The sequence below is a fragment of the Camelus dromedarius genome, chromosome 22, assembly GCF_036321535.1.
Source record: "Camelus dromedarius isolate mCamDro1 chromosome 22, mCamDro1.pat, whole genome shotgun sequence".
NCBI lineage: Eukaryota > Metazoa > Chordata > Mammalia > Artiodactyla > Camelidae > Camelus > Camelus dromedarius.
Genome location: NC_087457.1, coordinates 12,253,719 through 12,270,331, shown reverse-complemented (window position 1 = coordinate 12,270,331; position 16,613 = coordinate 12,253,719). Strand labels below are relative to the sequence as shown.

The 16,613-nt window shown below is 36.2% G+C and overlaps 1 protein-coding gene across 1 annotated transcript in view; it reads left to right on the top strand.

Annotated features, from left to right (window-relative positions):
* The window catches only part of ADAM9 (ADAM metallopeptidase domain 9), a 71,320-nt gene that overhangs the window by 49,576 nt on the left and 5,131 nt on the right, over positions 1-16,613 (top strand). Inside the window, exons 17-21 of the mRNA XM_031440068.2 lie at positions 5,684-5,764; positions 6,012-6,117; positions 9,166-9,298; positions 10,776-10,863; positions 16,036-16,103. Coding sequence (XP_031295928.1) covers positions 5,684-5,764; positions 6,012-6,117; positions 9,166-9,298; positions 10,776-10,863; positions 16,036-16,103 — 476 coding nt within the window. The remainder of the gene's footprint in view (positions 1-5,683; positions 5,765-6,011; positions 6,118-9,165; positions 9,299-10,775; positions 10,864-16,035; positions 16,104-16,613) is intronic.

The following is a 16,613-nucleotide window of genomic DNA, read 5'->3' as shown; positions in this document are numbered from 1 at the left end:
TGTGTGTACACGCATGCACATGGATCTCTCTCTACTAGGAATGTTATATAGCACTTGTCCTGCCCCTGTTTCGCTGCCCTGACCACAGCTATTTGGATCAAGCGTGAGCCAAGAGGTAGCCCCTGACTTGTTACTGGTGGTTTTTGTTATTTTATTCCTAGGTATTTTATATTTTTATTGCTATTATAAATTGCCCACTTTGGGCCTGTTACGTTTGCTGATTTGTTACGTTACATTTTCTAATTGGTTTCTACTGATGTGTGAAGCTATTTTGTTTATATTTTTACTGGGCATTATTGACAGTCAGAAAAAAAATTCATTTTTTTATATTTTGTTGCCAGCCCTATGTTTAGTGTTACATATTTTTGTTGTTCATTACATTAGAATTTTCTTGGGAAACAGTCATTATCTATAAATGATACAAAATTTATTTCCTTTCTCATGTTTACAATTTGGATTTATTTTCTTGTGAAATTGCAATGATAGAACTTTCAGGATAATTTTAAATAATAATGATGATAGTGTACGTCTTTGTCCTGTCCCTAACTTGACTGAGAATGCACCCACCCTTCCAAGATTATATGTGATTTTGGCTATTGTCTTGGTGTAGGTAGTATTTTTCATTTAATGGAGAATCCTTTAAATTCTAGTTAATAAGAATAAAAAAACAGAAGATTTAAAGTTTTGTAAGTATTTTTTTTTCAACTGGTGTTGAAGTAATTATTACATATTTTCCTTTGACCTATTGATGTCAAAGGAAAAGTGTTACATTCCTAAATTCTCTGATATTAAATTGTCTTTACATTCGTGGAGCAAACATTGGTCATACAGATTTATTCCTGGATTCTATGTGCTAGTGAATAGACTTTTGTATTCCTGAAAACTGTAAACTTACCCTTTTTTAAATTTATGAAATTTTACTCTGTGGATTATATTTGGTACTCTTAAGTCTCAGAAAAACTCAGCCAAGACTGAATTAAAGCGTAACAGAAAATTTATTGATTCAAACTGTAGAATCATATAAAGAGCTTTGGAACCCAGAATCTCAGATAATGTTCCTGTGATTCTTTTACTGTATCTTTTGTCTCTGCTTCTCCTTTGTTGACTCCAGTCCCCAACTGCAGCTGTATTGAGATACAGTCAATATGCATAACATTGTGTAAGTTTAAGGTTTACAGTGTGATGATTTGATACACATATATATTGTGAAATGATTACCACAATAAGGTTAGTTCACACATCTATTACCTCACATAAATAGAATTTGTATTGTGTGTGGTGAGGACATTTAATACTTACTTTCGTATCGATTTTTAAGTATATAATACAGTATTGTTAACTATAATCACCATGCTGAATGTTAGATTCCCCAGAACTTACTCATCTGATAACTGGAACTTTGTACCCTTTGACAGACATCTCCTCATTTCTCCCATTCCCCAGCCCCTGGCAGCCACCACTCTACTCTGTTTCTGAGTTTGGTTTTTTAAGACATTCCACATATAAGTGAGATCCTACAGTACTTGCCTTTCCTTGTCGGACTTATTTCTCTCAACCAGGATGCCTTGAAGGTCCATCCACGTTGTTGCAAGTGACAGGATTGCTTGTTTGGAGTGTGTTGTTTAATTTTCATGTTTTCGTGAATTTTCCAGTTTTCCTCCTCCCATTATTGATTTCTAGTTTTCTACTGCTGTGCTCGAAAAAGAGACCAGTTAGGATTTTGAGCTAGTGAGTTTGTTAAATCTTGCTTTGTGGCCCAACATATGATTTATCCTGCAGAATGTTTTATGCGCTTGAGAAGAATCGGTGTTCTGCTGCTGTTGTGTGGAATGTTCTGTGTATGTCTGTTACGTACATTTTGGTCTATGGTGTTCTTTAGGTCTGATGTTTCCTTATTACATTTCTGTCTGGATCATCCATCCAGTGTTGAAATTGAAGTCCGCTACTATTATTATATTGCTGTCTTATTTCTCTCTTCAGTTCTGTTATTACTTGCATTAAATATTTAGGTGCGCCAATGTCGGAAGTGTATCTACTTAAAATTGTCATATCTTCTTGATAATTTGATTTCTTTATCACTATGTAGTGACCTTTGTTTCTTGCAATTGATTTTGACTGAAAGTCAAATATATCTTTTTTTTTTCTTGTTTGCCCATTCATATACCTCTGTTCGTATACTTCTCCAAATTTCCTTCTCACCAGTTTTCCAATCATGCTTCTTCCAAGTCCTGACAATCCTGCCAAACTATTGGCCACAGACCATGAATTGGTGTATAAAGCACATATGGCCTTTTCTCCTTCCAAGCAAACTTCCAAGAGAACAACTTGGTGCACTGCTCAATTCTGTCCATTGGGAGGATTTCCCTTCACTGCTGTTCTTTCAGGGTGTCCAAGAGAGGGGCTGTAATGCTGCAGCTGTGTACATTAGGGTGATGAAAGATTCTCAGCCTAGAATGAGGTACACAGCCAAAGTAGCCATCAAGTGAGGGGGTACAATAAAGACATTTCAGACAGTTTATCTTTTCAAACTTTCTTTTCAGAAAATTTACCTTTTATTTACCCATTTTTAGGAAATCATTTAATGTAATGTTCAAGCAAATGAAGTAAACCGAAAAGAGAAAGAATTATAATCTAGGACCCAAAAGAATGTCAAAGAGAAATTGTAAGGTAGCAGCTGTGTACTAGGCCAGGCCAGGAGAGTAATCTGTTTATATTGGAACAAGGGGATCTGCAGGGAGGTTTCTGGAGAAAGAGGGAACTTGAAAGAGGGAAAGGACATGAGAGAGGTGTTTTTTTTTTTTTCTTTTGTGGGGAGGTTGAATATTGATATGACAAAGGCCAATTGTGTAAGAAGAAAGGCCAGTGTTAGCGGTAGTAAAAACAAAAGCTGTATAAGAAAGAAAGTACACTTTTAGTACTTAGCTTTGAAATCAGCTGGGTGTTACCTTAATTGTCGTCAAGGGATACTTATTCCCTGCTTCACTGTTTCCCTGTCGGGGAACTTCCATTAAAATAACACTCCCCGGCTTTTGAGTAACATCAACAACATGATGAATAAGAGCTCCCTCATTTGTGTTCCCCTCTAACAATAACAACTTGGCATCCATCCATGGACAGAAGTACCTTTGGGGGAACTGTGGGATCCAGCACCAAATATAAGGGACCTGGGAGGGCCTTGCCCCTCATGAGTCAGACAAATAGGCAGACAGACCTCAGTTCTGGGTGTGGACCCTGCAGTGGCCTGTGCCTGGCTCCAGCCCTTCTGGGCTGCAGGCTGGAAGCCCATGGAAAATACAATCTTAGTCTGTCACCCATGGTGAGAGAGCCCTTGTGGAAGCCCAGGTTTCCAGTGGAGGAGTTCCAGCACAATATCGGAGCAAAAAGTTATGAGATTGGAGGCACAGGAGAGGGTAAGGATAATGGCTTGACTTTACCCGCAACCCCCCTCACCCAGGCAGCACAGCTTAGGACCAGGATATTTTCAGCCTGTGATCTCTCCTGTGAGGGGGAAATGAGAGCAGGTGTGTGAGTGACTGGCTTCCCCAGCTGTTAGGGGCCCATTCTATACCCAGAGTACTGACTTGTGAGTGGCATGACTAGGGGATGAGAGGAGGCTGGGAGAGTGGCATATAGGCTTCTCAGAGGATGTAAAAGGAATGCAGATCCTACTGTGAGGTGGACTCCATCAAGAAGCCCACCCACGAGTGCAGACCCCTCACCTGCAGACCCCTCACCAAGTGGCCCACAAGCATCCCCAGCTCTCCGCATGCCTCACCCAGACACCCCTCACCCTGTGGCCAGCATTCTATGTGCCCTCCCAACAGTGGTGCAAGACTGAGCTTCTGCAGACAGCTAGTGAGCATGTGCAGAAAGCCAGCCAGAATCTAATGGCCAGAGAGAGACTGCAGATTTGAGCTTCAGCATCACTTTTGGGAAAGGTTATCAGCACTTGGCTTGGTGTGCTGCAGGATTGAGAGAAGGCAATAAGATCAATGAGATTAAGAATTCTGCCCTAAGAGGGAGCAAGAAGGATGGAACAGGCATTTCCTAGTAGTCTGAGAAAGCCTTAGAATCCTAGCACGATTGAAGGGAAGGTATTTCCTTAAAGGTAGTTTGTAACGACTGGAGGAGGTGACAGCAGTATAGAACTTCTAGGAATATAAACAATCAAGGAAACATGACACCACCAAAGGATCATAATAATTTTCCAGTCACTGATCCCAAAGACATATGATGTGAGATGTACCAGTAAAGAACTCAAATAGCAGTTTTCAGGATGCTCGATGAGTTAGAAGAAAACACAGAAGGACAATTTAATGAGATCAGGAAAACAATTCACGAACAAAATGAAAAGGTTAGCAAAGAGATAAAAATCATTAAAAAAAGAACCCGACAAATTCTGGAGCTGAAAAGTACAGCAAATGAAATGAAAAAAAAAATATTGCAGAACATCAACCTCAGAATGGATGAAATGGAAGAAAGAATCTCTGAGTTGGAAGACAGGAACTTTGAGATTATCCATTCAGAGGAAAAGAAGAGCAAAAGAATGAAAAAGAGTGAAGAAACCTGATGTGATAGCATAATGTCAAAAGAAACAATTTGTGAATTATTGAGTTCCAGAGGAGACTAGGAGGAAGGGGGAAGGAAGCTTATTTAATGAAATAATGGCTGAGAATTTCCCAAAGCTGAGGAGGAAATTTCATATCCAAGTTCACAAAACAAATGGGTCAGCAAACAAGCTCTGAGATATTCTCTCCATGACACATTATAATAAATCTGTCAAAAAATTAAAGAAAAACAGAGAATCTTAAAAGCAATAAGAAATAAGAAGCTTGCAAATTACAAAGGAGACCACACAAGACTATCAGTGGATTTCTCAGCATCAATCTTACAGGCCATGTTCATACTCATATTCACTTACTCTGTTAAGTCCGTATTCATATCTTTCTGTTTTTCTGTTGAGTTATCTTTTTATTATTATTTTAACAGGCTCCTCATATATAAAGATTATTAACTGGCAGTCAGTTATGTCTGTTGTAAATATTTTTTTTACAGTGCATCGTTTATTTTGCCCTAAAAAATTTAAAATATCATGGAATCATTCCAATTTTGTCTCTTAAAAAGAGTGTCTGTGGATTTTCATGAATTTAGTTTCATAATTAGTCACAATATTGGAAGATAAATTCTGTCTTATCAACAAAGTACCTTTTATTCTTATTTTGGAAAGAATTTTAAAAAATAAAAGGAGTTTCAAATTTTATCAAATGCTATTTTGATACCTGTTTTAATAATGACAATTTATGTGAGGTATTATAGTAATAGATTTCCTATCATTGATTCTTTTTAGTAGTAGTGGGAACCTTTCTATCTGACTTGAAAAAAGTCCACTTGTGATTATTTTACTTTGGATTTTCACGACTATATTTGTATGGAAGGATAGATTTTGGTTTTATCTTTTGTTTTTAGCCTTTGTGTCATCTTTGTCCTTTTTGATTATTAGTTCTATGTCACTTAGTTAATTTCACTTATTTTTCTACGTTTTCAAATATATAATATGGGAATTAACTATTCCTTAAACATTTGGAAGAATTCACCAATGAAATAATCTACACCCAGGTCTTTTTTTCTGGCTAGTTTATCAATGTGTTCAGTTTTTCTTTACTCATTACTTTTTTTTCCCCAGATCTGTAGAAATTTCCAGTGTGTAAATGCTTCAGTTCTGAATTATGACTGTGATATTCAGGGAAAGTGTCATGGACATGGGGTAGGTAATACTCTCTTTTGATTTGTTCACAAAATTAGTGCTGAATAATGAGACTGCTCAGTGAGATTTCTTAAGATTTTTAGATTTTTAGATATTGGGGAATTTAGATGCCTGATCAATTTTTCATCCTTAAAAAGAGTGTCTGGTTTTGCATGAATTTAGCCTTTTCTCTTGGTTTCCATTCTTGAGCTCATGATTTACAGCAACATTCATAATTAACAAAAGTGGTATTTTGATTATTTTGAAGGTATGTAATAGCAATAAGAATTGTCACTGTGATGATGACTGGGCTCCCCCCAACTGTGAGACTCCAGGATACGGAGGAAGTGTGGACAGTGGACCTGCATATAATGGCAAGTAAAATAGAGGAAAATTACTGAGATCTCCCAGTGGCCCGTGTCAGAAATTGGGCATCCTTAAACCTCTGCCTTACTTCCCACATCAGTTAATCTATTTGTGTCTTTGTATTTAAAGTGGGTTTCTTGTAGGCGGCATATAGGTGGGTCTTTTTTTTTAACTGCTCTGCCCATCTCTGCCTTTTAATTGAGTTGTTTTGGACAATTATATTTAATTTGATTATTGATATGTTTGGGTTTAAATCTACCATATTGATATTTTCTATCAAAATCTCCCTTCATGTGATATTGTATCATGTCAATATCCTTCCTTTTCACTCCTCCCAGCTTTTGTGCTATTGTTGTCATTTCACTCTTCTGTGCTGTCAGATCTGCCATTAATAATTTCATCCCGTGTGTTTTTCATCTTAGATGTTGGAATTTTTATTTCTTCCTTCCTTCCTCCCTCCCTCCATCCCTCCCTCCCTCTCTCTTTTTTCTTTGTATCTTTCACATCTCTTCACAGCATGTTCAATCTTTAGCTTCTTAAACATATGGAGTACAGTTATAATAACTTCTAATGTCCTTGTCTACTAATTCTATCATCGGCATCATTTCTTAGTTTTGATTGATTTTTCTGCTCATTTTGGGTCATATTTTCCTGCTTCTTTACATGCCTCATAATTTTTTTATTAGATGCCAGAAACTGTGAATTTTGCCTGTTGGATACTAGGTATTTTTGGATTTCTATTGATGAGCTTTGTTTTAGTCGGCTTAACTTACTTGGACTTAGTTTGGTCCTTTTGAATCTTGCTTTTAAGCTCTGCATTTAGCCGAGGGCTGATTTTGCCCCGTTACTGAGGCAGACCCCTTCTGTTCATCCTACTCACTGTTGTTAACTGTGGCGTTTCCCCCTGGATGTGGTAGGACGGGGCACTCTTCCCGGTCCTGTGTGCATTGTGGGGTTCGCTCCCACCAGTCCTTTCAGGTGTTTCTCTGGCTTCAGGTGGTTTCCTTACCTGTGTACAGTGATCCATCATCACCTGAAGGTTTGCTGGGGGCCCTCAGCAGAGCTTTCAAGTCCTGTCTGTGCGGCTCTCTCCCTCCTGGTCCTTTGCCCAGTGAACTTGAGCTGCCTTGGCTTCCTCAGACAACCAACTCCATTCCTCAACTCAGGGAGACCATGGGGTTTTGCTTGGGTTCCTCAACTCTCCTCACAATCTAGCACTTTCTAGAACTTTCTCTAGCAGCATCCTGGGACAGTTTAAAGCTCACCTTATTTGTTTTCTGTCTCTCGGGGATCACTGTTCTTCATCACCTCATGTCCAGTGTCTTGAAAACCATTGCTTCATGTATTTTGTTTGGTTTTTTGATTGTTAAAGCTGGGAGGGTTAATCTGGCCCCTGTTACTCCATCTTAGCTAGAAGTGGGAGTCAGAACTATGGGATTTAGCAGCTGTGTGTCATCCTGTTGAGTGGATGTGCCATTACTTGACTTAGCTGTTTTCTGATTATTTGACATTTAGGTTGTTTCTGAGTTTTTGATACACACTGGGAATATCGTAGTGCACATCTCAGTATTTACTGCATTTTTTCCAGTTGAGAGATAAGTTGCCAGTGATGAGATTATTAATTAGACTGAAGGGTATAATGTTTTTTATGGTTCTCAATAAAAATTCCAAATGAATCTGTGTAATGCCACTGACAGCATGAAGGTACCAATTTCAACATAACTTTGCTAGTGTTGGATGCTTTAATTTAAATTTTGTTTACTTATTAGTAAGTATGAAATGATATATCAACCTTGCTTTAATTTTTCATATTTTTATTTTTAATTGGGTTGAATGTTGTTTCATATAGTTTCATATAACTTTTAACAAAGTTTAGGTACTTTGACAGGTTTATAATTATGAGGCTAATTTCACAGTTTACCACTCATGTTCATATTTACAATATTCTCTCACGGAAGAACATAAAACAGACAAAATTAATGTTAATTAATGCATTTTAAGAAGTTCTAAATCCAGAAGCCATAAAAAATAAGATTGATAAATTCAGCTACCTCAGAATAATAAACTTATGCATGGAGAAAACCATTGCACTATAAGACAAATGACAAAATGCGGGAAGTATTTCCAAGTCATATCACAGAAAAAATATTCTCTCTAATATATAAAGAGTTTTTAGCAACTGAAAAGACAAAAACCCAGTAGACCAGTAGAAAAATAGTCAAAGGACTGAGAAGAAAAAGAAATACAGGGTTTCCTTAAACATGAAAAGTTGTTCAAATCATGGTATAAAAAGAGAAACACAAGTAAAAATCACATAAGATATAATTTTTCACCTGCCAGGTTAGAGAAAATATAGACATTTGACTCTGTGGGTGAGGCTGTGAGGAATTCTTGTGTATTGCTGGCAGGCATGCTAACGTGTGACCACTACTGTAGTAGACCAGCTGACAATGCCTTAACAAAATGATGAATGCGTTTAACCTCTGATATAGCAATTATACTTTTGGGAAATTATTCTGTATGTATATCTGCACCCATATGATATGACATATGCACAAGATTCTTTATTATGATTTTTTTTTTGTAATTGCAAAGGTTGGAAAGATAAAAGTATTAGTAGGGTATCTACTGATTAAATAAATAATGAGGCATTCTTACAATGGAGTTTTGTATCGCTGTACAGAAAATGAGGTGGCCTCTACGTATGGTTTGGGATGATATATAGTATAGATAAGTAAAAAAGTAATGTGCTGAATAGCATTTATGCTGAGCTACGTTTAGCATAAAAAAAGGGTTAACGGTAAAACATTTTGTTCTAGCTTATATTCACATGAAGAAATCCTGTAAGATTATACAAGAAATTGATAAAAGTGGTTATCTTTGGGAAGGCAGAAATGAAGTGGGTAGGCATGAGGTGTTGAACAAGACTTCTGAATGTATTTCAATTTATATCGGTGAGACTTTGTGAAAATGTGGAATGTATCATCACCTAGTATGTTTTAGTTAATACATGTTAACTTCCAGTTTAATGATCATTCATGTAAACTTCTCTCTAGAAAAGAATGCTGCCTTGAGGAACGGACTTCTGATATTCTTCCTTGGAATTGTTCCTCTAATTGCAATCGGTATTTTTGTCTTCATTAAGAGGGATCAGCTATTGAGGACCTTCAGAAAGAAGAGATCACAAACGTATGAGTACTTAGATTTTTTTTGTTGTTTTAAATTCATATTAAGTAGTTTAAAGTAATTATTAATGATGATAGGCATATCATAGAGGCTGGTTTAAAAATTCTATGTTGTCTCTCTAGTCTTTTGATATGGTTAGCAAGAGTTAAAGTGTAGTGGTAACTCAGTCACCTCTTTTAATGGAGTGGGGAAAGGGTTATGGTGACCAGCATGTTTGCTCCTGAAAAAGATCCCTAGGCTTCATTTTGGTTGGCTTTGATTCCTGATAGGGTAAGTAGAATTTGGGGCTACAAATTCTGATTTGGGCTTCATTAAAAATTTTCCTTCCATGTCTATTTCAGAGTATCAGTTCTCGTAGAAAAAATGTTTTTTAAGTCTGTTTTTAAAACAGATTTTGTGAATCATCAGCTTTTAAAAAACAAGTGATGAAAGAAAGGGTTGTCGTAATTCAGACACTTGACATTTCTAGTCAGTGTTGGACTCTTGTACAACTGTCTCTCAATGGCCACTTCTAATAATGTTGGCGTTGGAACATAGCATATATTACTGTGGCCCTTGTAGTCAGATCTAAGTTCAGATTGCATTTGTCATTTGCTAGAATTATGAACTGGAACAGTAAATAAAAGTCTCTGAGCCTTGGATTAATTTCTCTAATATGGGAATAATAATATTACCTACTTCTTAGGGTTGATGTAAGAATTAAATGAGGAAATATTAACAGATAAAACCCATAGCACAATGTAATTACTTAATAACTAATTTTGATTATGATTTCAAAATGTACATATCTTGCCTTGATTGCTCACCTTTACTTCATTGCTCTATTTCTCAATTACTACATAGTATTTTCCTAGAGTATCCTGATGTTAGCTTTATTTTTTTTTTTTAATGTATTCTACAACAGGTTTATCTTTCTACCCTTTCCTTCTCTCAACTTTCTATCACACTTCAGATCCACCAATCCATGTAGGTAATTCCCCAATCCACATCTCTGAAATTTCAGTTCCAGAATGATAGCTTTCTCCCAAACATCCCTACCTAGTTGATTTACTGCCACCCCGGCATGTTTACGACTTAGCCGACATCTTTCCAGCCAGCTCGTTTGCTCCTCCTGGTCTTCCTAATATTCATAGTGACTTCTTCATGCCTAAGAATCTGCCTTTCCTCCTGTCTGATTTCAGGAAGACTCAAGGAGAAAAGTTTAGAGACACCCACCCAATTGACCAGATTTCACAGTTTCTTAGAATTTCAGTCTATTTAATTGTAAAATGGGGTTAATAAAACTGTCTAGTACTGTAAGGATTAAAACTGTGTGAAAGCTGTTAAAAAATGCCATAAAATTTTTAGCTGTCATCATGATCATCATCTCCGCCACTACCAATGTCATTATGCTGTATTTGGGAAACTGCAAGGTCTGTGTGATATATCATGGAGAAATGTTTTAGTCTTAATTTAACTCAGATGTAATTGTGCCTTTCAGATCGGATGGCAAAAATCAACCAAAAGTTTCTAGACAGCCAGGGAATGCTCCTGGACATGTTCCCTCAGCGATGACTCCCAGAGAAGTTGTAAGTTTAAATGAAAAATTCTTTTTCTTTACTATATTATGGTATCAAGTTCTTAAAGTTTCAAAAAATTGTTACGTAAGATAGAAATAAACATAGAAAATTTCTGAAGAATTTAGGATTATGGTCTATAGGTGGTCTCTGGATTAGTTAAAGGAATGCCAGTAGGGTCCCTGGCTCAGAGGAGATGGGAGAAACCATCTAGACATTGAGAATGTCTTGCCTTGAAACCCAAATTGGGAAATGACATGGGATTTATGCTGTCATTATTTTTCCCTGTGTCTGCTGTCTTTCTGTTTTCCATATCTAGCTCTCCCAGAGCATGTGACCAATGACCTGGTGCTGAGCTTCTGGAATAATCAGCCTGATTGTCTCAGCCATGGGGCCAGCATCACTGTTCCTCTTAGTGTATTAGGTTGTATTGGGTTGATGATACACTTTTCCTCACATGCATATATCACTAAGAAATGTCTAGTACTACTTTATCTGCTTTTAAACTTTGTATAATGTTTTGTGTGCTTTTTTACACAAATATCTGCAACCTGCTTTTTCCTTTAACATTACTTTGTGATTTGTCCCTGTCAATATACGTGGCTTCCATGCGTTCATCTTCACTGTTGATACTATGTTACATAAATACCACACAATTAAAAAATCCATTTTTCTGTGACCAGATTCCAATTTTTCATTACTATGAACAAAGCTAAGATGAACATTCTGTATGTTTCTAAATGCACTTGTGTGAGTTCTAGGACTACACACGAGGACAGTAGTAACTATCCATATGTGGCTGTTTAAATTTTATTTTATATTAAATAAAATTAAGAATTCCATTCCTTATTGATGTTTTTTTAATTCAAATTTTTAATTTTTAGCTGGGAGGTAAATAGGTTTAATTTTAGGTTTATTTATTTATTTTTTACTGGAGGTACTGGGGATTGAACCCAGGCACTTTACTGCTGACCTATACCATCCCCTCTCCTCACTGACATTTTAAATGCTCAGTAAATCACATGTGGCCGCTAACTATGGTATCGGACACCACAGACATAGAATGTTTCCATCATTGCAGAAAATTCTGTTAGAGAGCTCTGATTTAGAGTCATGTAAGGAATTTAATTGCTGGGTTGAAAGATATGTGAATATTTATTAGAAAATGCTAAATTGTTTTCCAAAAAGGTCACACCATTGGGTGATGGTGTCGTCAGTGGTGTATGAGCATGCCTGTCAAACTACATCTTTGCCAACACTTGCTATTGTCAGATGTTTAAAGTCTTTCCAATTATGTGGAAGTACAGTGATTAAATATCCTTCTAATATGGAAGGATACATATGGAATCTCCCTGTTCTCCTTTTTTCCTTTATAAAAAAAGAAACAAAAATTCTTATGCTCTTTTCCCCCTTAACCATATATCTTGGAGATGTTTCCACATCACTACATGTACAGAATGATCACACAGTCCGTACACATACAAGTGGGAAATTGCATATATGTTCTTTTTTTGTCTTTGACATATTTTTTCTTTTTTTTATTGTGGTAAAATGTATATGCCCTAAAAGTTGCCATCTTGACCACTTTAAAATTTACAATTCAGTGGCATTAATTACATTCACAATGTTGTGCAATCATCACCGCTATCTATTTCTAAAACTTTTTCGTTACCTTAAACAGAAACTCTGTACCCATGAAACAGTAACTCCTTATTCTTCCCTACCAAGAAACCACTGTTCTACTTTTTAAAAATAGTAAAATACAATTGAGATATAACGTTATGTAAGTTTCAAGTATATAACTTGATTCAGTATTTACATATAGTATGAAATGAGCACCATGGTAAGTCTAGTTAACAGTCATCATTACACGCAGTTACAAATTGTTTTTCTTCTGACGAGAACTTTTAAGATTTACTCTCTTAGCAGCTTTCAGATATGCAATGCAGTATTACTAAGTATAGCCCCCACTGTACATTACATCCCCATGACTTATTTCTTTTATAACTGGAAATTAGTACCTTTCGACCACCTTCACCTATTTTCACCCATTCCCTCTCCTGCCTCTGGCAATCTCCAGTCTGTTCTCTGAGTCTGGTACTTGTTATTTGTTTGTTTGTTTGTTTGTTTGTTTTGAGATTCCACATGTAAGTGAGATCCTATAGTATTTGTCTTTCTCTGTCTTACTTGTTTCACTTAGCTTCATGTCCTCAAGTCCATCTGTGTTGTTGCAAATGGCAAGGTTTCCTTTTTTTTTGGTGGTTGAATTATATTCTTATATATACATATGCCACAGATGGACACTTAGGCTGCTTCCATGTATTTGGTATTTTAAATAATGCTGCAGTGAACCTGGGGGTGCAGATGTTTTTACAAGTTAGTGTTTTTAATTTGGATAAATACCCAGAAGTAGAATTCCCGGATCATATTCTACTTTTACTTTTTTGAGGAACCGCCATACTGTTTTTCATAGTGACTTCACCAATTTACATTCCTCCAACCGTGCACAAAGGTTCCCTTTACTCCACATCCTCCCCAACACTTGTTATTTCTTGTCTTTTCAGATAATAGCCATTCTGACAGGTGTGAAGTGAAATTGCATTATGTTTTGACGACAATTCCTTGGTGATTAGTAATGTTGAGCACCTTTTCATAACCTGTTGGCCATTTGGGAAAATGTCTATTCAGATTTTCTACCCATTTTTTGGCCATTTTTGTTGTTATTATTGACGTTTATGAGTTCTTCATATATTTTGGACATTAACCCCTTTTGGAATATATGCTTTGCAGGTATTTTCTCCCATTCAGTAGGTTGCCTTTTCCTTTTGTTGATGGTTCCCTTTGCTGTGCAGAAGCTTTTTAGTTTGATGTCCTGCCACTTGTTTATGTTTGCTTTTTTTATCTTTGCTTTTGGTGTCCCATTCAGAAAATCATCTTAATCCATTTTGAGTTACTGTTTGTGTGTGGTGTAAGATAGTGGTTCAGTTTCATTCTCTTGCATGTGTCTGTCCAGTTTTCCCACCACCATTTATTGAAGAGACTGTCCTTTCCCCATTGTGTGTTATTGGCTTTGTTGTAAATGGATTAACCGTATATGCATGGGTTTATTTCTGGGCTCTCTAGTCTATGTGTCTGTTTTTATGCCAGTACCATACTGTTTTGATTACTATAGCCTTATATATAGTTTGAAATCAGAAAGTGTGATGCCTTCTATTTTGTTCCTTTTTCTCAAGATTGCTTTGGCTAGTGGGGTCTTTTTCTATTTTCTGTCTCTGTGAATTTGCCTATTCTGGGTACCTCATACAAGTGGAATTATACAATATTTGTTCTTTTGTGTCTGACTTATTTCCTGTAGCACAGTGTCTTCAAGGTTCATCCCTTGTAATAGCATGTATGAGAACTTCTTTTTTAGGTTAACATTCCATTGTATGTATATATAACATCTTGTTCATTCATCTGTTGATGAACATTTGGGTTGTTTCCACCTTTTGCCTAATGTGTATAATGTTGCCATGAACCTGTACTTGTTTTGAGTACCTATTTTCAATTTTTTGGGTCTATACCTAAGAGTGCAGTTGTTATATCATATAGTTCTTGTATAGATCAGTACCAAGGCCTACTTAGCAGTGTCTCCACTGTTCTTTGAGACAGGTGTTTATCTAATTAACCCAGGGACAATATTGCTCTTCAGGGTCTAGGCTTTATATAAGGTCTTACATTCAGCATTCCATCCAACTCAGGCCCCAAGTATTGTCTTCTAGGTCTGTGTTACCTGAAAATGCATAATGTAACCCCCCAAGGATGGGAAGATATTCACAGGACAAATGCTGCGACTTGGACTCTTCCATGCTTTCTTACTGTTTTTGGTCTTGAATATCTTTCTTACCGCCTAGTAACTCATCCAAGGATTTAAAAATTTATATTTAATATTTTAACAAGCATTTTATTTTATTTTTCTTTATTTTTAATTTTTAAATTTTTTTGTTTATATTTTTATTGAAGTATAGTCAGTTCACAATGTTGTGTCTATTTCTGGTGTACAGCGTAATGTTTCAGTCATACATGAACATACATATATTCATTTTCATATTCTTTTTCACCATAAGTTACTACAAGATATTGAATATAGTCCCCTGTGCTGTACAATATGAACTTGTTTTAACTTTAGATTCTCTCTGCTTGGAACATTTTAGTCTGCTGTTTGTGAGTAATGAGTATGTACCCCATTGTTTTCCATAACTGCATACCACTCCATCTTATAGATTGACCATAAATTTAAAAACAGGTTATTTCAAATCTTGTTAGCACAGAAAATGCAGCATCAGGCTTCCTTGTACATAGGTCTTTCCATATATGTAAAAGTATATGTTATATAAGTTTCAGGAAGTGGAGTTTATCCCTTTAAAGTGCTGTTCCTATGGCTTGGTGGCAAGGGATATTTTGTTTTGTTTTGTTTTTTTGCATCCTTTCTCCATTTTCACAGAACAAGTAAATCACTCTGTGGGGCGAAAAAATAGCAGGTGCTCGAGCACCTTTTCCATAGCAGGACCCAGAGAATGTTTTCTGACTCTGCGTATTCTGCCACTCAGAGAGCTTGAGGAAATAACAGTATATAGTGGAGAACATTGTGGTCCAGATCACGTCAGCAGTGATTAGTAATTCCATCTGATTGTCCCTAACTTTTCCTCATGTAATGTGATATTTGAAAAATACTTACTTTGACTTTCTTACTTGTGGTTATAGAGTCTCACTTTATTGTAAAATTTTATTTCAACTACCTTGACAAGGAAGAACATCATGAATTCTAAAGTCAAGGGTTGTAAACTAGTGGTATTTATAGTATCAGTTAAGTACTGTATAAGATTGGCAATACATTTTTGGAAGATTTTATTAAATAAAATATCTGGACATGGGAAATGTGTTTCATTTCAATAATGTAGTTGATCAGGGCCAAGATTATTATTCATTATTATTGAATTGAAAAAATACAGTCTTAAAAGGATTAAGTATTCTGCATTCAGTGGCAAAGATATGTTGACTAAGCAAAATATTTTAAAATGTCAGCATTATAAGTTGTCCATTCATTGGTTTTTTAAAAAAATAGGAATTACTTTTATATGGAAAATAAACTTATAGAAAATGTATTTATGAATGCATTGTGGTAATTTTTTTTTTCCTTTTTAGCCTGTATCTGCAAACAGATTTCCAGTACCAACTTATGCAGCCAAGCAGCCTCAGCCATTCCCATCAAGGTCTGAAGTGAATTTGTTTAGATTTTTTGACCAGAATAGAACCCAGGGTTAATGTCTAAATAGCTCCCCTGTATTTTAATTTAATTTAGGACCAGGTATTTATTGCCAATAGTTTAGATGGAGCACAACTTGCAGTAAAGCTTGTAAGAACTTTTATCTAACTTTTGTCATGTTAATGCAGTGTCAAAATGAAATTTTAAAGAGGCCCAAACAAGACAATCAACAGCTGTTGTAGCCTTTGGTGTCCGTAAGATTCAGAGCAAGGACCTTTAAAATAGCCAGCAATGGGAAATCAGACAGGCTGGTCCAGACTTTCTGTTAGGAACATCCAGAAAAGCTAGACAATGTAAGAAAATATGTGTGTGAAGGCGTCAGAAAACTACCAAAGAGATGAGGGATTATGGGGCTATGGTTCAGGAGAGGAAGACGGTCCAGAGATGATCTCAGTTTTTGGGACCATTTTTCTGTCCTCAATTGTATCTGCCTGTTCTGAACATGAGAGGTTAGGAA